The sequence below is a fragment of the Hylaeus anthracinus genome, unplaced genomic scaffold (assembly GCF_026225885.1).
Source record: "Hylaeus anthracinus isolate JK02 unplaced genomic scaffold, UHH_iyHylAnth1.0_haploid 2, whole genome shotgun sequence".
NCBI lineage: Eukaryota > Metazoa > Arthropoda > Insecta > Hymenoptera > Colletidae > Hylaeus > Hylaeus anthracinus.
In genome coordinates this window covers 6,607,914-6,627,044 of record NW_026534838.1, presented here as the reverse complement: position 1 = coordinate 6,627,044, position 19,131 = coordinate 6,607,914, and the positions used below count along the sequence as shown (strand labels likewise).

General features: G+C 34.9%; 3 protein-coding genes across 6 annotated transcripts; 1 reads left to right on the top strand and 2 right to left on the bottom strand.

The window, feature by feature from the left end:
• Window positions 1–1,139: 1,139 nt before the first annotated feature.
• Window positions 1,140–8,706, bottom strand: LOC128892977 (citron Rho-interacting kinase-like). 2 transcript variants are annotated; one of them, XM_054153659.1, is made up of 13 exons: window positions 8,111–8,706; window positions 7,586–7,930; window positions 7,070–7,314; window positions 6,420–6,866; window positions 6,203–6,335; window positions 5,622–6,139; window positions 3,995–5,443; window positions 3,363–3,809; window positions 2,931–3,283; window positions 2,690–2,850; window positions 2,394–2,606; window positions 2,060–2,315; window positions 1,140–1,983 (listed from the first exon to the last, which is right to left on the bottom strand). In XM_054153659.1, the coding sequence occupies exons 1-13, from the start codon at window positions 8,322–8,324 to the stop codon at window positions 1,875–1,877; spliced, it is 4,890 nt and encodes a 1,629-aa protein (XP_054009634.1). In that variant the 5' UTR covers window positions 8,325–8,706; the 3' UTR covers window positions 1,140–1,874. The 2 variants fall into 2 exon arrangements, with proteins under 2 accessions (XP_054009634.1, XP_054009633.1); XM_054153658.1 differs by having other exon boundaries at window positions 3,995–5,455; window positions 8,111–8,705.
• Window positions 8,707–8,850: 144 nt separating this feature from the next.
• Window positions 8,851–14,093, top strand: LOC128892978 (condensin-2 complex subunit G2-like). 3 transcript variants are annotated; one of them, XM_054153660.1, is made up of 17 exons: window positions 8,952–9,135; window positions 9,392–9,560; window positions 9,720–9,854; window positions 9,930–10,076; window positions 10,152–10,268; window positions 10,356–10,523; window positions 10,593–10,895; window positions 10,958–11,131; window positions 11,231–11,557; window positions 11,635–11,944; window positions 12,009–12,193; window positions 12,256–12,495; window positions 12,560–12,891; window positions 12,965–13,310; window positions 13,385–13,678; window positions 13,750–13,889; window positions 13,955–14,093. In XM_054153660.1, exons 2-17 carry the CDS (start codon window positions 9,468–9,470, stop codon window positions 14,004–14,006), a joined length of 3,363 nt encoding a protein of 1,120 aa, XP_054009635.1. In that variant the 5' UTR covers window positions 8,952–9,135; window positions 9,392–9,467; the 3' UTR covers window positions 14,007–14,093. The 3 variants fall into 3 exon arrangements, with proteins under 3 accessions (XP_054009637.1, XP_054009635.1, XP_054009636.1); XM_054153661.1 differs by having other exon boundaries at window positions 8,952–9,318; XM_054153662.1 differs by lacking the exon at window positions 13,385–13,678 and having other exon boundaries at window positions 8,851–9,135.
• On the bottom strand, window positions 14,025–18,189 carry LOC128892980 (conserved oligomeric Golgi complex subunit 7). Its single transcript, XM_054153663.1, has 11 exons — window positions 17,952–18,189; window positions 17,655–17,744; window positions 17,003–17,188; window positions 16,793–16,924; window positions 16,546–16,729; window positions 16,274–16,467; window positions 15,699–16,190; window positions 15,501–15,621; window positions 15,254–15,427; window positions 14,716–15,174; window positions 14,025–14,635 (listed from the first exon to the last, which is right to left on the bottom strand). Exons 1-11 carry the CDS (start codon window positions 17,952–17,954, stop codon window positions 14,463–14,465), a joined length of 2,208 nt encoding a protein of 735 aa, XP_054009638.1. The 5' UTR covers window positions 17,955–18,189; the 3' UTR covers window positions 14,025–14,462.
• Window positions 18,190–19,131: the final 942 nt, after the last annotated feature.

Genomic DNA, 19,131 nt, shown 5'->3' with positions numbered 1-19,131 from the left:
TTCTAATTTTTATTTAACTTATCAGTGCAGTCAAATCATGAAATTTTTACTCCTCTTGTCGAGGGATTCTGTTCCGAATGAGTTATTATCAAATTTTTATTCTTTTTATTATTGACAATAATTATAATTATAAAAAATTAAACGTCCACACATGTGGCCAAGGGCGTGAAGGGGTTACAACGAGTAATTGGCAAATAGTTTATTTTTTATTCTTTATTCAAAAATGTTATGCAGATGAGACTTTAACCATCTCAGTTCTGACTTTCGATAAATATAATACAAGCAATCGGATAACGCTGAGCGACAATTAATTTGAATAATTCATGGTGTTGAGAATGTATGCTTTGTTACCAAATTTCATGACTCTTATATTACAAAAGACAGGATAAAGAATCGCTTCCTATGCAGTATATCGTTTTCATTGCATCGAAACGAAGATGAGAAATATTATCTGACCGCACATGTATATTTCGAATAACCGTATCTTCCTTCCAGTATCATGAACTATATTCCTTTTCAAATTTACCTTCACTGTCATTAAAAACAATTTCATCGTTACTTTCTAATATGTTTCTCGTTCGCGTTTATTCTGTCTGCATATATATTTCGTTATTCTCGATCAACGATCAAAATAACTTTCGAATTCGATGAGCGTTTGGCATACGGACGGAAACTTCCGCTCTTAAAAGTCTGAAGATAATTCCAAGGAATAAACCTAACGAAAGGCATATCGTTCTGCAACTGAGCAGTGAACTTGACAATAGAATAATTAAATACTAGTCGCTGTTTTATAATGAGTGTTTTCGAACTGTATCGACTGTTCCAATGAATATTCATTGGTGGCGATACCAAAGTGTCAAGGGTTGCCGGAAATCGCATTACTCTACATAAATATACGCCCTGTTAGACTTGCCCCTAATTGCAATAGCGTGGACAACTTTCAAATAGAATCTATATACATATACATATGTATAGAACGATTACTTGACGAAATCTTCTCGCTCGACTTCCTCTTGAGTGTTCATCTTATAACGCATTATGGAATGATAATTTCATCGTCTTGCGTGCTGCCAAGGATCTAGGCGTAATAAACTAATTGTACGAGTAGAATTTACAAAAAGAAACGTACGAGAATCGTGTTGGTTTGGTAACAATTATTATTACCGTTTATTTAAGTATCAAGATATATTGTCGTTAGATACATTTGCCCTGTACAAATTTTTGTTTGGACAATAGTAGTATTGTTAACTAAAATATTATATAAATTTGATTGACATAATGTCAAGAATATATTATTGTCACAGTAATCATATTTCTTTTATAATATTATTAATATCATTAGTACAATATTTATGCCTAGATATAGTCGCTAGTACTAAATATCTATTTCAAATGTTTTCGTAGAAATAGGAAATATTTAGTCCAAGACAGACAAGCTCGTAGAAAGTAAAAAATTACTTTTGCAGTATGTATAATAAATATATCAAATTTGGTGAACTAATACTACGTAGTACCGTAAAAATTCTTCGTCATAGCAAACGTTTGAGATCTGACTTTGCGATCCTTGCAAAAACAAAATGAACGGAAAAAATAAAATCTAACTAAATATAAAGTAAATACGCAAAAAGAAAACTTTTTCACGATCCAAAGGTTTGAGTACATTCGCCGATTATGCATTACAGCAGAGATTATGCATCAGCAAGTCTGTATAAATTAAATTAAATCTACATAAGTTTCGTCTGCATTGTTTTCATTATGACTCACTTTCCTTAATGGTTATTAAATATTTGCAGTCTTGATCTCAATTCTTTTACGATTCCTACAACCATATGAAGGATACACAAAAGGTTTACTACGATCAATATCAAGGTATTTTAATACTTGGAAACATCAGCGAAATGTACTTTTTTTCCTTGATTGTCTAAAGCCTCCATTAAGCTCGATGTGAAACTAAATTCTGAACTGCTTTCGTCGTCTTGATCTCTGTAAAATGATAATCTATACATTTTTACGTTTCAAATCGTATAAGGGCGAAAATCTATTTTATAAAAATACGTACAAAGTGTCCAAACTTGTAAGACTGCCATTTAGTTCGGGTATATTGAAAGGACCATTTATCTTCAACAATTCTAAAAAGGAGTTTGCAGTCGCTAAATAAATTCCTTTTGAACCAGCCACTCCCAAATAACGTGGGCTAGACAACTCGATTAATGCTCGTTCTGGATTCTTCGTCGGCGAAGTGTACGACTCTTGATCGAGTTTCACGATCTCCACGGACGAGAAGTGAATAATAAACAAATAGGGTTTACGGAAGGCTGTGTGAACATGTAAGAGAAATTTGATCAATGTATAAACTTGTTATGTGCTAGAAAGAAGTTTGCGATTGTTCTTACCAAAAGCAAAGGGTAAATGATTCCACGTCGGGTCAACGCTTCGAGTTCTTTGACCGTTTTCATTCACAAACATTCCAAACTCGTTGTAGCAAAGCAAAAGCTCTACTTTTCTAGGTACTAGGGAAACGTTCAAAACACTTACAGGGAAAATACCAAGGTTAGCTACTCCCGATAGTGCGGCTTTTACAGAACTATCGTCTTCTTCTGGAAACTCTATAACATTGCATGAATTCATATATTAATAAGCAAATGAATAATTACTTTCTAATTACAAAAAATCAAGGTTCAGTGCTGACCATCGACAGAGTAATTTTTAAGGTCTATTTGGAAGAATTTATTACATCCCACGATAAGGACGTTCTGAGTAAATATGGCACAGCTGCATGGCTCGTGTGTTTCAAGTTCTCGAACTCCAACAAATTCCCCAGAGTCCTCTTCGTCGTGCCATTTAAGTAATCTATGTATCGTCGCATATGAAAATGTTTATTCAATACCATATCTTACGTTTGATCGATAGATCATGTAAATGGTACTTACATTACATGGGATGCTGTTGCTGCGCAAAGCATGTCCCCTTGCAATTGATACAAATGACAACTGTCACTGCCAGTTAGAACTGGTGTTGTACTGATTGCTGGCATAGAGCACTCGGCAGCTACTGCATTGCTCTTCAATTGCCTTAGATTACAAGATACTAATTGCCTATTTTCACCAGCTATCATTAAAGCTATGTCCAAGTGAGGATATACTGTTAATTGATGCACCCTCTTCACTCCGCGAATCGCAGTGAGCATCCGTGACTTCGCGCCGCAATAAGAGAACAGACCTTCTTCAGCGCCCAGCAAAAGCACATTTTCTTCGGGCAAATTTACAGCGCAATTTAAATCCAACTAGAAGAGCATACCATAATTATCAGAAGCACGAACAATAATGATGTAACGAATACGAATATGGATCAAATTTGCTTACTTGATTTCTTTCTAATCTTAATATAATTTGATATCTCTCGTTTTTATGAATGTTACTCGAACGATTTTGACTAGTAACAAACTTCAACGCCTTCAACCAATTCTTTTTATCGGTCTGACTCAAAGCCATTACATCTAATCGAAACGTTGGCCAACAGGTAGTCGGTGAATTAGATTCCACTCTGAAGATAAACGGTATGTCCGACTTAGCTGTTCCCATTACATCCGGTTGCTGTACAGTATCCATTACAGTGAATCCATCCTTGTCAGTCAGATCCAAGCGATTCACGGGCGACATTCCGAAAGATGGCTGATGTTCATAAGTACATAAACACGTTCCTTCTAATCTGAGGTACTTTCTTTCCCAACAGGTCTTTGAGCGTTCCGGGAGCTTTACCCAGCCTTCCATGGTTACGTCGTCTTTCTTACTTGGGACATCGCATACATCCTGAATCGGTAATACAAGTTATTATATAAAATCGTACAAATTTCCATACAAATTTTGCCAATGTATTCTATGTTGAATATATCATTAACTATAAGTGTCTTTAGTTAAACAGAGAACATACTGGTAAAGTTTGTACGGAGATCTGCAGGATACTCTTATTCAAAAGATTCGACACAATATCTTACTCTGTCTGGCTTATCCGGTTGATCGATGGCTAATGTTTGAACGCTTCCAGACAACGTGGACAAGCTCTCGTCACTGTTCCTCCAACTTTTGCCAAACTGTTTGGCGAAACCACCCGGCAAGCCGCAAGTGGCTGGAACGGTAACCGCACATTTCAGATGCGTCATTACCTGGCATTCGCTGCAAATAGCGGCGCGTTTACCGAACTGAATGGAATCCAAACAGGCGGAACACTTTCCTGCCCGCATTGGTAGACCCACTTCGAATCGATGAGGAATGTTGTGCCCCATCCTCTGGGGCGACAACCGTTTGGACAACGAACTGATCGACTTTTCTGTCGCGTAACGAGCACTCCTCATCTCTGGTGCTGTAGGAGACGTGGGTGCAGAAGTCGAAGCGTGCATTGTTTTCAGCGCCAACAACTGTTCGGTCAATGTTTTAACTTTCGCTCGCTCTTTCGCCAGCTGGTTCTCTAACTCCCTGTAACCGACAGGCATTCCCGTTCCCATAGGTGGTACATTTTCCTTCTGTTTAGTGCCAAGTATCTTGTCGCATACCGTCTTCTTCTTCTTACTACATTCCTCCAATTTGAACTGCAAGTAATCTATCAATTTTGTCTGCTGTTGCCTGGTGCTTTCAGCCTTCACTTCCCTTTCCTGGTAGAACTGTCGCATTTCTTCCAAAATGCTCTCCAGCTCCGCAATCCTCATCCGAAGCTCTTGACCTTGGTCTACGCTGTTCTGTAGATCATTCATAAGCGCGAAGTTCGCTTCCTTCAATTCGTGAAATCTCGTCAAGTGCTGACTGCTTTCTTCTTTGACCATTCTTGCCTCAGCCTTAGCCATCTCTAATGTACGCTTCATTTCGGAGAGATCGCATTCCAGTTCGCCGCATTTAGTTGTCAACTCCTCTACTTGAGCACTCAGTTCTTGCACAAGCCTTTTATACTGATCCCTCTGAGCTATCAAGCTGTTCTTCTCGCTCTCTATATCGCTGGTCTCTGACTCGAGTCTCTCTAAATTACGTTCCGCTGATAGACGCAAAGATTTCTCTTGATTCTGAGCGGCTCGCGATTCGCGTAGTTTTGCTTCGACCGCTTCCAAATCTTTTTGTAGCTTCATCTTATCTTGAATCAGTATGTTCTCCCGCGTTTCGTGATCGCTCGTCAACCTCTCGTAATCCATTAGTTGCTCCTCGAGTACTGTGCACGTTTCTTTCAGAAGTTCGATGTTCAACTCGTTGCCCTTAATTTCTTGCTCCAGCTTTTCTATCTTGGTTTCCAATTCGTTCTTTTCTTCGGAGTGTTTCGCAACCTTTTGTGCCAAACGTCTGTTCTCGGCATTCAAACTGTCGACCTTGTCTTGACTTGTTCTTGCTTGTTTGCGCGCTGAGTCTAATTCTCTGCGTAGTGCAGCGCTTGAAGATTGAAGCTCTTCCATTTGACGGTTAGCCTGAGTCAAGGTCTATATTGAAACAAAATAGCATAACAAAATAAAAAAAAAAAAAAAAAAAAAAATAAAAAATAAAAAAAATAGCGTAGATGGCAAAATTATATTAATTAAATTAAGTGACAATTGAAATAAATTCAAGAACGGAAAGTATAAAGATTCGATGTTTAAAAATATTTACTCTCTGAGCGGAATCTGCTTGCATTTGGTTTCTAGAGGATTCCTTTGTTATCTCATTCAATGATGCCTTCGCGCTATCTAATTCTTTAAGCAACCTCCTAGACTTCTCTTCCTCTTCTTTAATTTTATGATCCAACTTCTCTGACAATTTTTGATTTTCTTTTTGCAACGTTTTGATTTTATCCTCCGCCCTTTTGCTCTCTCTCAACGCAATTCGTTTGTCTAAATTTGCATCCGATAATTCCTTCTCCTTTTTCCATAAACTGATCTGCGCTTGCTTCGCTGTTTGACGTTCCGCGTTTATACTTTCTCGCATTGTTTGAAGTTCCTGTTCCAGCTTTTGTATTTGTTCTTGTAAATGAGTATTGGATGTGCTCGATTCTCTTTTGGGCACCGTGCTGGTACTTGGTTGTATGGTTTCATTTTTAAGAGTAGCATTTTCTACTTCCAATTTGGTAACGCTACGTTCTAAGCGCCGCAGTAATTCTTCTAAATCACCAACTTTACGCATATGCACCTCTACAAACATATAAAAAGTTTCCTTAATCGAGGTTCGGAAAAATTAATTACTTGTAAACATACCTTCTTTTTCAAGAGAATCCTGTAACCTTTTCTGTAGCGCAGCTTTGTCTTGCGCGGCTTGTTCCAAATTCATGGCAAGAGCTTCACTCTGTTCCAAATTCATCACAGTTTCGCTCAGGTCGGACTTCATTACCTTTAAATAGCATTTACATTTACAAAATAAGAACTTGTACAGATATGTTGTTATGCAAGGGTAAAATTAATATTAATTATATACTTCTAATTGTTGCTTCAGCTGTTCATTCTCAAGCTGTGACCTCTCCAATTGCTGTTGCATTGCGGACACCGTTTGTTCCGATACAGTAACATTGTCTAATTGCTTTGATCTTTCTTGCAATTGTGTTTTTAAAGTTTCTATTTCGGCGTCCCTCGCCGGTATCGTAGCTTGTATGCTGCGCAACTGTTCCTGACAGTCTTTTAATTCGTTTTGCGCTAATTCTAAAGCAACATTTAATCTTGAAAGATGACAGTGGTAGGAATCTTGTTCATTTCTTAGCTTAGCTTCTAAATCTGTATTTTTTGCTGACTCTAAATCTAACTTTGCTCTCAGTTCAGCTAACTGATTGTGTGCTCGTGTAGCTATTTCCTCCAGCTTAGTTTCAACACCCTGGACGCTTTGACGACTAAGTTCTCTAGTCTTAGCTAGAGATTCTTTATATTGCATCTAAGAAAATAATAATATGATTGTATCCTTTCTTAAAAAAAAAAAAAAAGAATATACATGTCGAATTGAATAACCTCCTCCTTTTCGAAGTCGGTTAAAAATTATTTCAGTTATTCTGTATTTATTACGTCTATAACATTATAGATAAATAAAACTTTATCACACAGTATTTAAATCACAATTAATATGCAGGAGTAACTAACCTGAAATACCCTAAGCTTATACAATTCTGCATTTGTAGTTTGAAGCTCACATTCTGTTCTCTGTAACCTTGAGCTCATCTCATTGTTGCTCGTGCATAATTCTGTAATTCTTGTGGTTTGAGCTTCAATGTGTTTATTTAGTTGTGCAACTTTTTCTCTCTCTGCATTTTCCCATTTACGTTTTGCATCTTTTATTAAACTAAGAGCCCTGGTTTCTAAATCTCTTCTTTCTTGGCGTTCCAGCTCTGTCATTATAAAATATTTATTGTTTACATTTCATGTATGTAATGTACAGACATTTTTCCAGCTACGATTACTAACACATTTAAGTGTATTACAATACTGATTATTTTATTGAATTCAAATGTCTTAGTAATTACATATTAGATATTTTAATTAAGCAAGGTGATACACAGTAAAGTATACTTTTAGTCATAGGCTAATGAATATATATTCCATGACTACTGTTTTGATTAATGTAGTGGTATTGAAATTGTTTTGTAAATCATCAATTACCTAATGTTCTCTTTATTCCATTTAGTTCTGACCTTGTTGCAATTAATTCTCTTTCCAATATCTCTCTCTCTTTACTAAATACTTCCAATCTCTTTGTTTTTTCCTCAAGTTGAGATTCTAAACATGCCATTTGGCTGACTTTGTCTTGAAGTTCAAATATTTTTTTCTGTTTTTCTTGGAGTTCCTTCTTCTTATTATCCAATTGTGCTTCCAGTTCGCTTTTCTCCTTAGAAAATTTGTCAGACTGCGCTGAATGATGCTTACGAAATTTAAACTCGAACATGGAAGAGGACGTATCTTTAGAGGAATTATCCATTTCTATGTCAAGGGCACTCTTGTTACTGCCTACAAACACAAAATTCATCAAATTTCATAAAATTAGTCCACTGTCCTCAGTGGAATACATGTAGAGACAGAAGCATATTCCACTAACGAACCAAGATAAGGTAAAAACACTACACACAAAAATTCTTCATTACACATACAAACATATCACCACTAACAAGCCTCTATGATAAAAATTACCTAAGCTCTTCCTTATCACAGCCAGATCAAATTTTGCTGTATTCAGCTCCTTTTCCAACTTCTCCTTCTCTTTTGTGGATGCTCCAACACCCCCAGCTCCAGCTGTTTCTGTTTTTTCTTCCTCTTGAGTCTCATATTTCGAAGATAATCGCCCCTTTCCACAAATCTTTTTGTAACGTTCCTGGAACTCTTTCTCTCTACATTCGAAATCCATTTTTGTTTTTCATTTGTAACATGCGAAGGACCTTTGACTTTAACCCGTTTAATTGATGCTTATCGTATCGACTAGGACTAGACTACACGTATGACAGTAATTATACAAATCTCGTAAACGAACTCGATGTAATCTGACAATACTGAACGACACATTTCGTTTCGCGTGCACGCCAAACTTTTCAAGATTCGTTCGTAACCTTTATTTAACAAATAATGTGATAAACCTACTATCCTACTACTGTTTGCACGAGTCTCTAGGACGGTATACAAATGCGTATCTACTCATTACGAAAGTGTACAGAAGCACGATACAGAAATTACGAGTTTACGTTTTGTTTAGAGACCGTCGCATTCATAACGGTTGCGGGTTTACTCCATGTTTGTATTTCAAAATTTATTTGACGCCAAAATACGGCAGATATCGCAACAGATGGCGATAGAAGGCACATTTTAACGGTCGATAACATGAACTTCTCGTTTTTCCTAGAAATCGGACAACGCTACCTAAATTATGCTTATTGTTTAATAAATAATTATAAATGCACGCAACAGTACTTGTTCCCGTCGGGAACTCATTTCTCGAAAAACACCTGAACTAAATCATGTTGAATTTGACGAACTGTTAGATCAATATGGCGATTTTCATGAAGTAATAAATATAAGTGAAGGTTTTATTTATAAAAATTGAGTTTTATAATAAATACCGTACGAAAGTGCAAGAGTTCATTGTTTTTATCATTATACTTAATGTTATGCAATGATAAACCGATGATATTGGATATGCGCGAAGTGAAATTCTCACCATTCCCGTACGTCTTTTTTTTTTAAAGCTTTTGTGTACATACAATAGAAAACATGTGCACTTGTATGTTTATTAAGGATAAATTGCAATTCTCTATATCGAGGATTTGCAGATTACGCGTTATGTGCAATTATGTACCCATAACAATGCGAGAAAGTATAAGTTAACTTAAAATAATTCGCATTTTCTTGTTAGTTTATTATCGTCGAATAAAATTTATCGAATGTGATTGCAGTAAATTGTATATTTTGTTTTTATTTCAGATTATAATAAAATGCGTACAGAGTTGACGTAAATATAATTTTAATAAATAGAGTCGTAATCATATTTTTAAGAAACATGTTGCAACAACGTGGATTCATGAGAGATAAAGTATTGTTTCGCATTTTAAAAAGTAAAGGTGCAACTGCTAGCAGCATATGTGATAAACTGGTATTTATAAATATTAAAGAATTATACTTTGTTATTGACAATATTGGTTTACTTCAGAAGTGTTTACCATAACCTTTCATCAAACTTTTGATTATCAAGATATATTTTAATGGTTGCATAATGTAATCACAAACTATTAACAATGAATTTTTTTATTAGAATCATAATGTGAAAAACATTGTGGTATTATCAGAAGATGAACTTTGTGAGCTATGGAAACATACGAAAGCCATACTATTGGAAGCTCAAAAATTATGTACGCAATCATCAGAAAACAAAAATAAACATGTGAAAGTAGGAACATTTATACAAACTTAACTATTCTCATTTATAACTTTTACTTCATTTAACAAATTTTATGTATTTCAGGAATATAACCTTATGATTAAATTGATTCGTACTATAACTGTAATGGCGCTTGAAACAATTGTAAGACGAACATTTATACCAAGTATTTTGTTGCAGAATATTATGTTATTACATTCCATTGTATTACCAAGTATAAAGGACAAACAGGTTGGTGTTTTCTTACAATACACTATATTTAACATTGTTTCTTTTTTAATTAATTGCAAGTAAAAACTTTCTAAGGCTAAAAATGAAATATCTTACCTATTGGAAAAATGGTGGAAATTAGATATGGCATGGAAGGAAAAAGTGATAATTAATGCAGTGAAATATCTCATTAAAGGTTGCAAATCTTCATTGGTAATTATATATTAAATATGATATAAATATTTGATATGATATAAATATACAAATGATATTAAAATAATTCCTTGATTGACTTTTTAGCAACACATAAAACGTTTGTATGACATAAGATTCACACTCAAGTTATTGAAATCTATAGAAGATGTACAAGAATTACTTAAACTTGTTCGTGAGAAATCTGTGATGACACTTGAAGAAGGTCAGAAGCTAATGTTATACTTACTTACGCTTGGGGAGCAACATATATTGGTGAAGATTATAATTATATATATTTATATCACTTGTGTATGAAATAGAATTAACATTAAGATTTTTTAGGGGATACATAACAATGTGAAGGTAGTATTACAGGATATAGGACGCAACAACATTATTTTGTATGCAGACTTGTATACAACAGGATGGTTAAATGCATCTGCAAAGTTGAAAAAATTCATTGCTGAAAATTGTCTAAGGGATATTATTTTCCATTGTTTCCGTGCACATAGAAATCCAGCAGGAAGAGGAGAGCTTGGTAAAAATCTGCTTTCAATACTTACTGCCATTCACGAGAGCAAAAATCAAGCAGTAAGACTAATGATTCACAATCAATGTAAACCTTTACTTTGGGAACACTTGAAGGTATTAATGGAAAAATAATACATTCAGTTTATGATAAACGATAAATACAATCTCTTTCACAGGCTCCTGGTTCTTACATTAGATGTAATGCAGTAGAAATTCTTTTTGTGACAAACTCTATACACTATCCATATACTGCAAAAAGTAGAAACACGGTTTACCTTCAAAAGTATTATAACACAATAACTGATCTCTTGAAAGATCCTAATTATCAAGTGTGCAATGTTACCATGAATGTAAGCTAACTTTTATCCTTGATTTGTCAAGCTTTTTTAAATATGTTTTAACAACTGTTTATTTGATCACTAATTTTTTACAACTCCAAACATTATCAGGGTCTTTTTCAAATGTTAGAAAAACATTGGAGCTGTGTTCCAAAAAATATTATTCGCGATTGGTTATCTATATTACTAAATTATACAAAATGTTCGAGTAGCCCAGAAACGAGAGCAAATGTTTTCATTGGCTTGAAGAAAATATTAATTAAGGACCGATCTCACAGAATAGTTAGGGATTTTCTACCAAATTTTGCACAAAGTATTTATGATGAAGATAAATTCGTATTAGAAGCCCTAATCGAACTCCTATGGCATGCACAAAATCAACTTGGAATGCCTTTCTGGGATATTGTACCACTGACGTACATTCTCGATCGTTTAGAGGTATATGAGCATTCAGCTAACGTGTAAATGTTTATAAGCGTAGATAATAATGAATGTTATTTTATACATATTTTTAGACTACCGAAGACACTATTTTGTTAGTGGAATTAATAAAACTTCTTTGGAAGCGTATTTCTTTAAACGATATAGACAATTGTAAAATAACAGAAGAAATTGTCTACATAGGAAGAAATAATATAAAGGCAATTAGGAGATTTTGTCTTCATTCTAAATTTATTATAAACTGGAATGTATCTGTAAAGCTTATCAAAACCATTTTACCTATGATAAAAGAGGAAATGGAATGTTTGCCTTCCACGAAAATATTACAGAGTACACGTAGCAAGAAAGCTAAACTGAATAATGACGAAAATAATTGCATAGATGGTAATAACATATATAGTTGTATTAAATATTACATTCGAATAATTGATTATCTTTATTTTAACAGAAAATGTGAACGAAGTGGAGAGTGACCCCAATAGTTACAGAGATGTTCAAATATATATTGACGTTATTGCTATGCTTTTAGTAGCAAATCTAAAGACCATAGATGAAGAAAATTTCACTATGGAAGAGATAGAAGTTTTACAATTAATTGCCAATATTCTGCCACAATTTTTCACATATTTTAAGGTAATTTTTACATAATTAATCTTTAATATTAATATTTTTTATGTATATGATTTTCTTTCCAGGAAACTCCGGTAAACGATTCAGTGATATTTTTATTTTCTTTGATACCGCCAAAGTTTTTTCTCAATAGAAGTGAAATTTTAGAGATGTTAGAACAACAATTGTATGATCCCGTTATCTCTGATGATACAATTTTTACAGTTATATATGTTCTTCTAAAGTGGAATAAAGGACAAGCGGTTTTATTTGCACTAACAAATCTTTTCATGGAGTCTTTAAATATTAATATACAAATTAATGAGGTACAGGTATTACGTAATGCATACGTTCGTAATATAACGTGGCACTAATAAACAATTACTTTAGGGCACTTGTAATGACTCAGATGTCTTCAAAATTAACGAAAGGGGATTAGAGTTAAGTCTTCGTATTTTAAAACATTTACTGCATGATGAATATCGATCAGTCGTAATGAATAAATATCATCAAGATGTACTCAAATTTTGGGAGAGTTTACATAAATGGAGAACTTTCATACATAAAGAACTAGAGAACGACTACAATATAAATAACGTAATATCCAAAGATTTAGTTGTGAGGTTTTTTAATGAATACATATCAATGGTCTCCATGCTGGATAAGGAAGACGTGTTCGATGCTTCCGAATATATTACGGAAATGTTGCTGTGGATTACAAAGTATGTAAATAAATTACTTATTTTCAAGTGTATTTTAAAAACCTTCATAATTTGCATTGCATTTTTAACTTAGGGAAATAGTACCACACATAGATGTGGATACTGACAGTCATGAAATTTGTATAGATTTAATGAAATGTACTTTTCATATGTTAAATTTGCTGCTAAAGGAATGCAATAGTACTCCAAAGTTATGTTGTGATATTGTACTTTTGTATTGTAAATGTCTAACTATGGCAAGAGGTGTAATTTTTTTAAATGATGCGTTTGATGCATCAATGAAGTTGTTAGATTTTAGCAAAATGGCTTATGAAAACCAAGAACCAAATTTGTTAAAAGTTATTGTTCCAAATTTTGTATGCACTGTAATGGTTACTTTAACCAAGTGTGACGAAAACATCCTGGCCAAACAAACAAATGTAAGTATTTACTCCATTATTTTAGATTTAAAAAAGGTAGTATTCGCATTGAAGTATCTTATGTATTGTTACAGAATTTAAGAATACTGCATGAATTGACACAAAAATATTTTACTGTTGTTAAGAGCACTTTTAATGACCAGAGAATGTGTCTCCCATATATAACTTTTATGCTTAACACTGCAATAAGCAGTATAAGCATAAACATGACTAGTACACTCCAAAACAAACCTATTACGAAGGAAAATATTTTAATAACAAATTTCCCATACTTAGCAACGAAGATATTGAAAATCATTTTCATTACAAAAAAATACCAACCATTGAGTGTTCAGGTGTTAACAAAAACAATAACAAATTATACAAAAGTGTGTATGTTTGGACTGTTTATTTGTATTACTATCCTACATAACTTACTACACGTAATGTTATATTTCAGATCGACACGCTTTCGGCTCTAGTAATAATTCATAAAATGGTTAAGTCATCTGATAAGACACTTATCAATAAACTTAAAAACATAACGTTATCATTCAAAACACACAACCACGAATGGTCTTACGACACTCCCTTTGACAGGTATAACATATTTTCAATTTTATATTATCAGTAAAAATACAGAGATGATACTCTTCTCATTTCAGATCTATGGAAGATGCAATAAACATAATCGTAGATACCATATTGCAGGAATAATAAATCGGGGATTCTAATATACTTATTATTTCTTTAACAAGAAGTATATTTCTAATATAAAGTGTTTGCAATTGATAATAGAAATATTTTACGTAATTAAATCTTTCGCGCATTAAAGGAAGGAGTATTTAAGTATATGTTTTTACTTAAGATGAAAGAATATTTTTCTATGAAAACAAAGAGTACAAATCTATTAGAATTAGCACCCGCGTCGGGCTATTACAGGTAACTGGTAAAATAAAAATTTAACGATGGTTTCTAAAATCATATAAATATATATTTTGTTTATACTGAGGTATTATAATTCTTTATACACGAAATATGTAGACTTTTGTTTATGTATTAATCTTTTATACAAAAGATTGTATGAATAAATCACTGAATTATAGTTACCGCAACAGGTATTTGGTGTACATTTATACGATCTGCATCTTGGTTGCCCATCCTTTGGTATGGTCAACCAGAAGATGTTATATGTCGCATCTGTCTAACAGCAGCTACAACCCTGGCATTACATCCGGAGCTGCCGCTTTGATAATCTTCCGGTGATAATCTCAGTAAGAGAGACATGTGTTGTAGATTTTCTGACAAGGAGAGACCAAGTTCTTCTAACACATTACCAAGGTAATCTATAATATAGTTTTAATGATTAATTTGATAACACGAGTATATTTTACTTTTTATTTATATAATGCATTACTCCACACACCTATGTCAGTAGCAAGTTGTTTACATGCAGCAGAGCTCAAGTGACAAATTCCTAAAGTTTGATCTAGAAACATTTGACACATCCCTTTAGCAATAATATCTAACAAAATACCAGTGAATCCAGATTCGGTTAAACCCTGTGCGTATTGTGGATCTGCTGCTTTTAATGCTTGAGTTAAACTTGGATTTTCTCTTAGCAGGAATGGTTCTAAATGCTGTGGCAATGTCATCAAATATTGTCCAACCTGAGTTATATATTCCTGAGGTGCAAAACTATAATCAGGTAAATCTGCGCTTAGATGAGTCATTTTATTAAATTCTGTTGACCATGCAGGTGCCTTTTGTACTAGTAACAATTGAGTAAAAATAGGAGCAAAAATCACTTCGTACGTAGCATGATGCAAATCTGAGCAGAGTTTATGTATGGACTTTATTATTGAATCAAGAATAGTTTTTTCCTCTGTAAAGGAAATAATTGTGATAATGTTATGTGGTAACTTCCTAATCGAAACCTGATATTATTACTTGGTTAGTATTACCTTTTTGAAAAGATGCAACAAGGTTCTCTAGTTCAGTTTGACTCGATGGATTTAAAAGTAACTTTTTGTACTGATTGAAGACACTACTTGTTGCACTTTGCAGTTTGTTGTTAGCTTCGGTTATATCGATTACTAAGGACTTTTCGAACTGTTGAACTTGGCCCAAAAGATCGCCTAAATTAATTTACATATAGATATACATTTGATCGTAAATTTATAAAAAGTAGCTAAAAATATCATGCATTACCTATAGTTTGCATAAAAGTGAGACACATTTGAAATAGATTCCAATCCTCGTGTTTTACTTTTTTGCGTTCTAATTGCCTCACAGCAGCTTGATATTTTTCAAGATATTTGTTAAAATAATTCTATGAAAATAGGGAATATTTTTATTATACATATTCGACAAATTTTCCATGGCAAAATTTTACTCGAAACAACATACATTCAATGATTTTAATAAACCAGGATACCCACAACCGTCCGTAAAAATTTTGCATCTTTTATTAGCCTCGCTTGCATATTCCATTACTCTCGAAATAGTGAGAGAAAGAACATTAATCGTTTCGCTTAAATCGTCTTGTGTACGATCTATAGACTGAAGCCGATGTTCCAGTTGTGCAGATTCGTAAACATTATATTTCGTGACATACGGTACATAAGGTGCATATATCGCTTGCGCTAGCAACAGTAATTTTTGATTTTCCAATTTTCCATGCGACGATGCCTCGATCGCACCGCTGAGATTTACCGCGAAGTGTCTTGTAATTTGTTTAAGTTCGAGCAATTGAGAGAGCTGCATAGCAGTCGAATGTTGCTTTAAAACTGCTTCTATGCATTCTGGAATGCCTGGATCTAAATTTCTCAGAAGATCGGCGTATACTTCGATTAGAACATCGATCGAAGTATTTGGAAATACTTGATGACACCACTTAACCTTTATCAAATATGGTACTTAAAAAAAATATAACATCGAATCTGGCCAGATAGTAATAACGAATTCACAGATAAAAGAACTACCTGATCGTGCCAACTAGATAGTAGTTTATCGTAGTAATTGTGTAGCCAGTACGTTGCATTTTCATCCTGTGCCAATTCGATAGTTCTGCGCCATTCTTGCGCTAACGATACTTTCAAACAATTATGATAATACTTAAGAAGTTGTGGTAGACGTTCCATTTTACTAAAAATATCCACATAAACTTTGGATTGTTCTAAACATTTTATAATGTAAACATTAGGTGTAAATTCTACAAAATTACGAAATATGTTATGTAATTCATCAAATTTACCCAAATTTGCAGCAGTAAATGCTTGAACCAATTTTGGACTAGCCATTGCTTCTAATCGATTTTTTAAACCTTCTAATTGTAACTTTTTGTCTTCATAATCAACAACATTTACAAGCATTGCCAGTGACTTCTGCATACTAAATAATTTATTTGCAATAACTTCTACATCTCCTGACTCGAATACCTGAAATGTTAATAGTAACAGAAACCTATGCAACATTCTTTCCTTTTGCTCTACCGTATATACCTCCTCAACATCATTGGCTAAGACACTCCAATTGTCAGCCTCGTGTAAACCCTGCTTAGCAACTTCCAAGTCTGTTTTTATCCTATCTATTCTTTCTAAGGTTGCCATAGACGATGCTGTGTCTTTCTCTACCTGTTTAATAAATACCATTGGTATAAGATATATCTTGCACACGTCTTGTGATCCATTGATGAATATTAAAAACAAGACCTTTTCAATTTCTTCTTTAACAGCAACCATTTTTTCTCTCAAAGCTAAAGCTTCTTGCTGCAAAAGCTGTGTATCCCTTAGAACCCTTGGCAGACTCGAAAGAACAGATTGACTAGTCTCCTCTAAAGCTCCATTAACTTGTTGCACATATAATTGCAACTTCATTACCAAGGATGAAACGAATGCCTAATTCAATAACATTTTTAAAGAAATATGAACTTCTTGTCTATTCAAGGTAATGGATTTAATTTTTGTATAACAAAGAAGATGTAAGTCAAAGATCTAAATATAGTTAAATAATAATGCTTGGCTCGGTTTTTGAACTCGAAAGCTTCGTAATTTTATTTTAAATAATCCTTAATTTAAACAATAGTGCAAATTGATGTACACTGACGATTTCGTTGTTGACGTAACAGTTTCCGCGTAAAACTGCGATCGATAGATCTCTTATGCCGTTCGTTGATCGCAAGGGCCATATCGTCGTTCGCGACACGGTAGAAAATAATCTTCAAAAAAGGCACGCGATGTCATTGATCGCGTTGCAATGGAAGCCGTTAGTTTACTGACTGCATCAGTGCAGTTTAAATTCGAAAAGTCTGAGCAAGTAGGAGGTTCGGTGCAGTCAAGATCATTGTAACGCTACACAACTTACATCTTTGTTTTCCTCTGCCTCGGCGGTCTTGAATGTTTTGTTGATCCAATCTTTAACGTCGAAAGTATCCTCGAAGAACGCGGACACATCCTGAAAGCCGTCATTTCGAGGTTAGGAATGATTTGATTTCTCGTTACAAGAATTTCCTAGGCATTCGTTAATTGCGGTGCTTGCACCTTAATTTTTACGAAATCGTTCGCGGTTGTGTCGCGATTATTCTTAGCGTAAACGAATTAACCAGCGAACGAACGCAAAAGAAAAGGTTAATTAGAGTAGCTGACGTTTCGTATCGCTTACCATGACAAGATTTCGTATGGCAACGAGTTTTCAGGTACTCTTCCGCTGGAAAATCGAGAATTACGAATATTTCCGCGCGATCGGCGACGGATTCGACGGTAACGATCGGTCGAAAATTTATTTTCCCACAAGTTTTTTCACTTTTTCTTCATTGTCGCATAGCGCATAAGTGCATCGCCGCGGGACCACCTTGCACTTTGCGTGTTGCTTGGTGACTCGAGCCCAGGACCCGGAAGAACATGTTCTTATCACCATTCGCGACGTTCTCTATTCGTGCGGCGCATTCTGTTACCAAATATTTCCGTACGTCGTCGAAGAAAAGTGTACGCGACTGTTTAAGAACGGATCAATGTTGCGAACGTCGCGCAACGTTCATCATTCTTTAGTTCGCGATATTAGGTTATTGCGTTCGCACGACGAGAAAATGTGAAAAATAGACGAACGACGGTAACGACGGTTTCGATTGTGCGCGGCGCGTAACGGTGTGTAGCTGACTAGCGACGATATACGACAAGAACAAAGGACGAAACGAGAATGAAAGAACCGTTTAAGTTTAAAGTAAGACAAGTGATACGGCTTTAAACGATAGTCGCGATAAGCAGACTTCTGTATCTCGGATTACAGACGGATTCTACGCTGGAGCAAGGGCTTTTCTGGGATACGGCCTTTCACCCCCTCGCGATCATCGGCTCTGTTTTGCTCGTGACACGATCCACGGCTCTGGATTCCGACGAACTGCCTACCAGGAGGTAGCCGGTAAAATCGAAGGGGAAAAGGGAGTGAAAATGGAGAACAGCATGTTATCGGCCGCTTCCGGGCCCTTCGTTGCTCGCCACGCCCCCGAAACTGCGTTTGCGCCCGACGATTTGCGCAACAGTTGGAACTTGGAAATTTCGTCTCCTCGAAATCACCGTGATCGCGACGAAAATGGGGAGAGCTAGCGAAAATCGTGAACACGTCTGTACTCTGCCCTTTTTCTTGCGAACCTTGAAAGCGTCGAGCGAGGATATCTTCCAGTTTGTGTTTTACACGTGTACGTTTCGAATTTTCTCTTTTTTTTCGTGGTTACTAAAGATGGCGTGGGCTGCTACTTTTGAATCACTCGTGATTCAATCACGATGATTTTTCACTGTGATTCGTGATTGTTCGTGATCGCGTCTGATTGGTAAACAACATTCTT

What these genes read in the sequence shown, in the direction of transcription:
- LOC128892977 (XM_054153658.1), bottom strand. Translation starts at nt 8,324, where the DNA reads ATGGATTTCGAATGTAGAGAGAAAGAGTTCCAGGAACGTTACAAAAAG. An exon ending in TGTGATAAGGAAGAGCTTAG is followed by an intron (nt 7,931 to 8,110) that starts GTAATTTTTATC and finishes TTGTGTTTGTAG; the next exon opens with GCAGTAACAAGAGTGCCCTT. An exon ending in AAGCAGATTCCGCTCAGAGA is followed by an intron (nt 5,456 to 5,621) that starts GTAAATATTTTT and finishes GTTTCAATATAG; the next exon opens with ACCTTGACTCAGGCTAACCG.
- LOC128892980 (XM_054153663.1), bottom strand. An exon ending in TTAAAGAAGAAATTGAAAAG is followed by an intron (nt 16,925 to 17,002) that starts GTCTTGTTTTTA and finishes TTTATTAAACAG; the next exon opens with GTAGAGAAAGACACAGCATC. An exon ending in TATCTAGTTGGCACGATCAG is followed by an intron (nt 16,191 to 16,273) that starts GTAGTTCTTTTA and finishes TATTTGATAAAG; the next exon opens with GTTAAGTGGTGTCATCAAGT.
- LOC128892978 (XM_054153660.1), top strand. Translation starts at nt 9,468, where the DNA reads ATGTTGCAACAACGTGGATTCATGAGAGATAAAGTATTGTTTCGCATT. An exon ending in AAGGTTGCAAATCTTCATTG is followed by an intron (nt 10,269 to 10,355) that starts GTAATTATATAT and finishes TTGACTTTTTAG; the next exon opens with CAACACATAAAACGTTTGTA. An exon ending in CGAAAATAATTGCATAGATG is followed by an intron (nt 11,945 to 12,008) that starts GTAATAACATAT and finishes TTATTTTAACAG; the next exon opens with AAAATGTGAACGAAGTGGAG.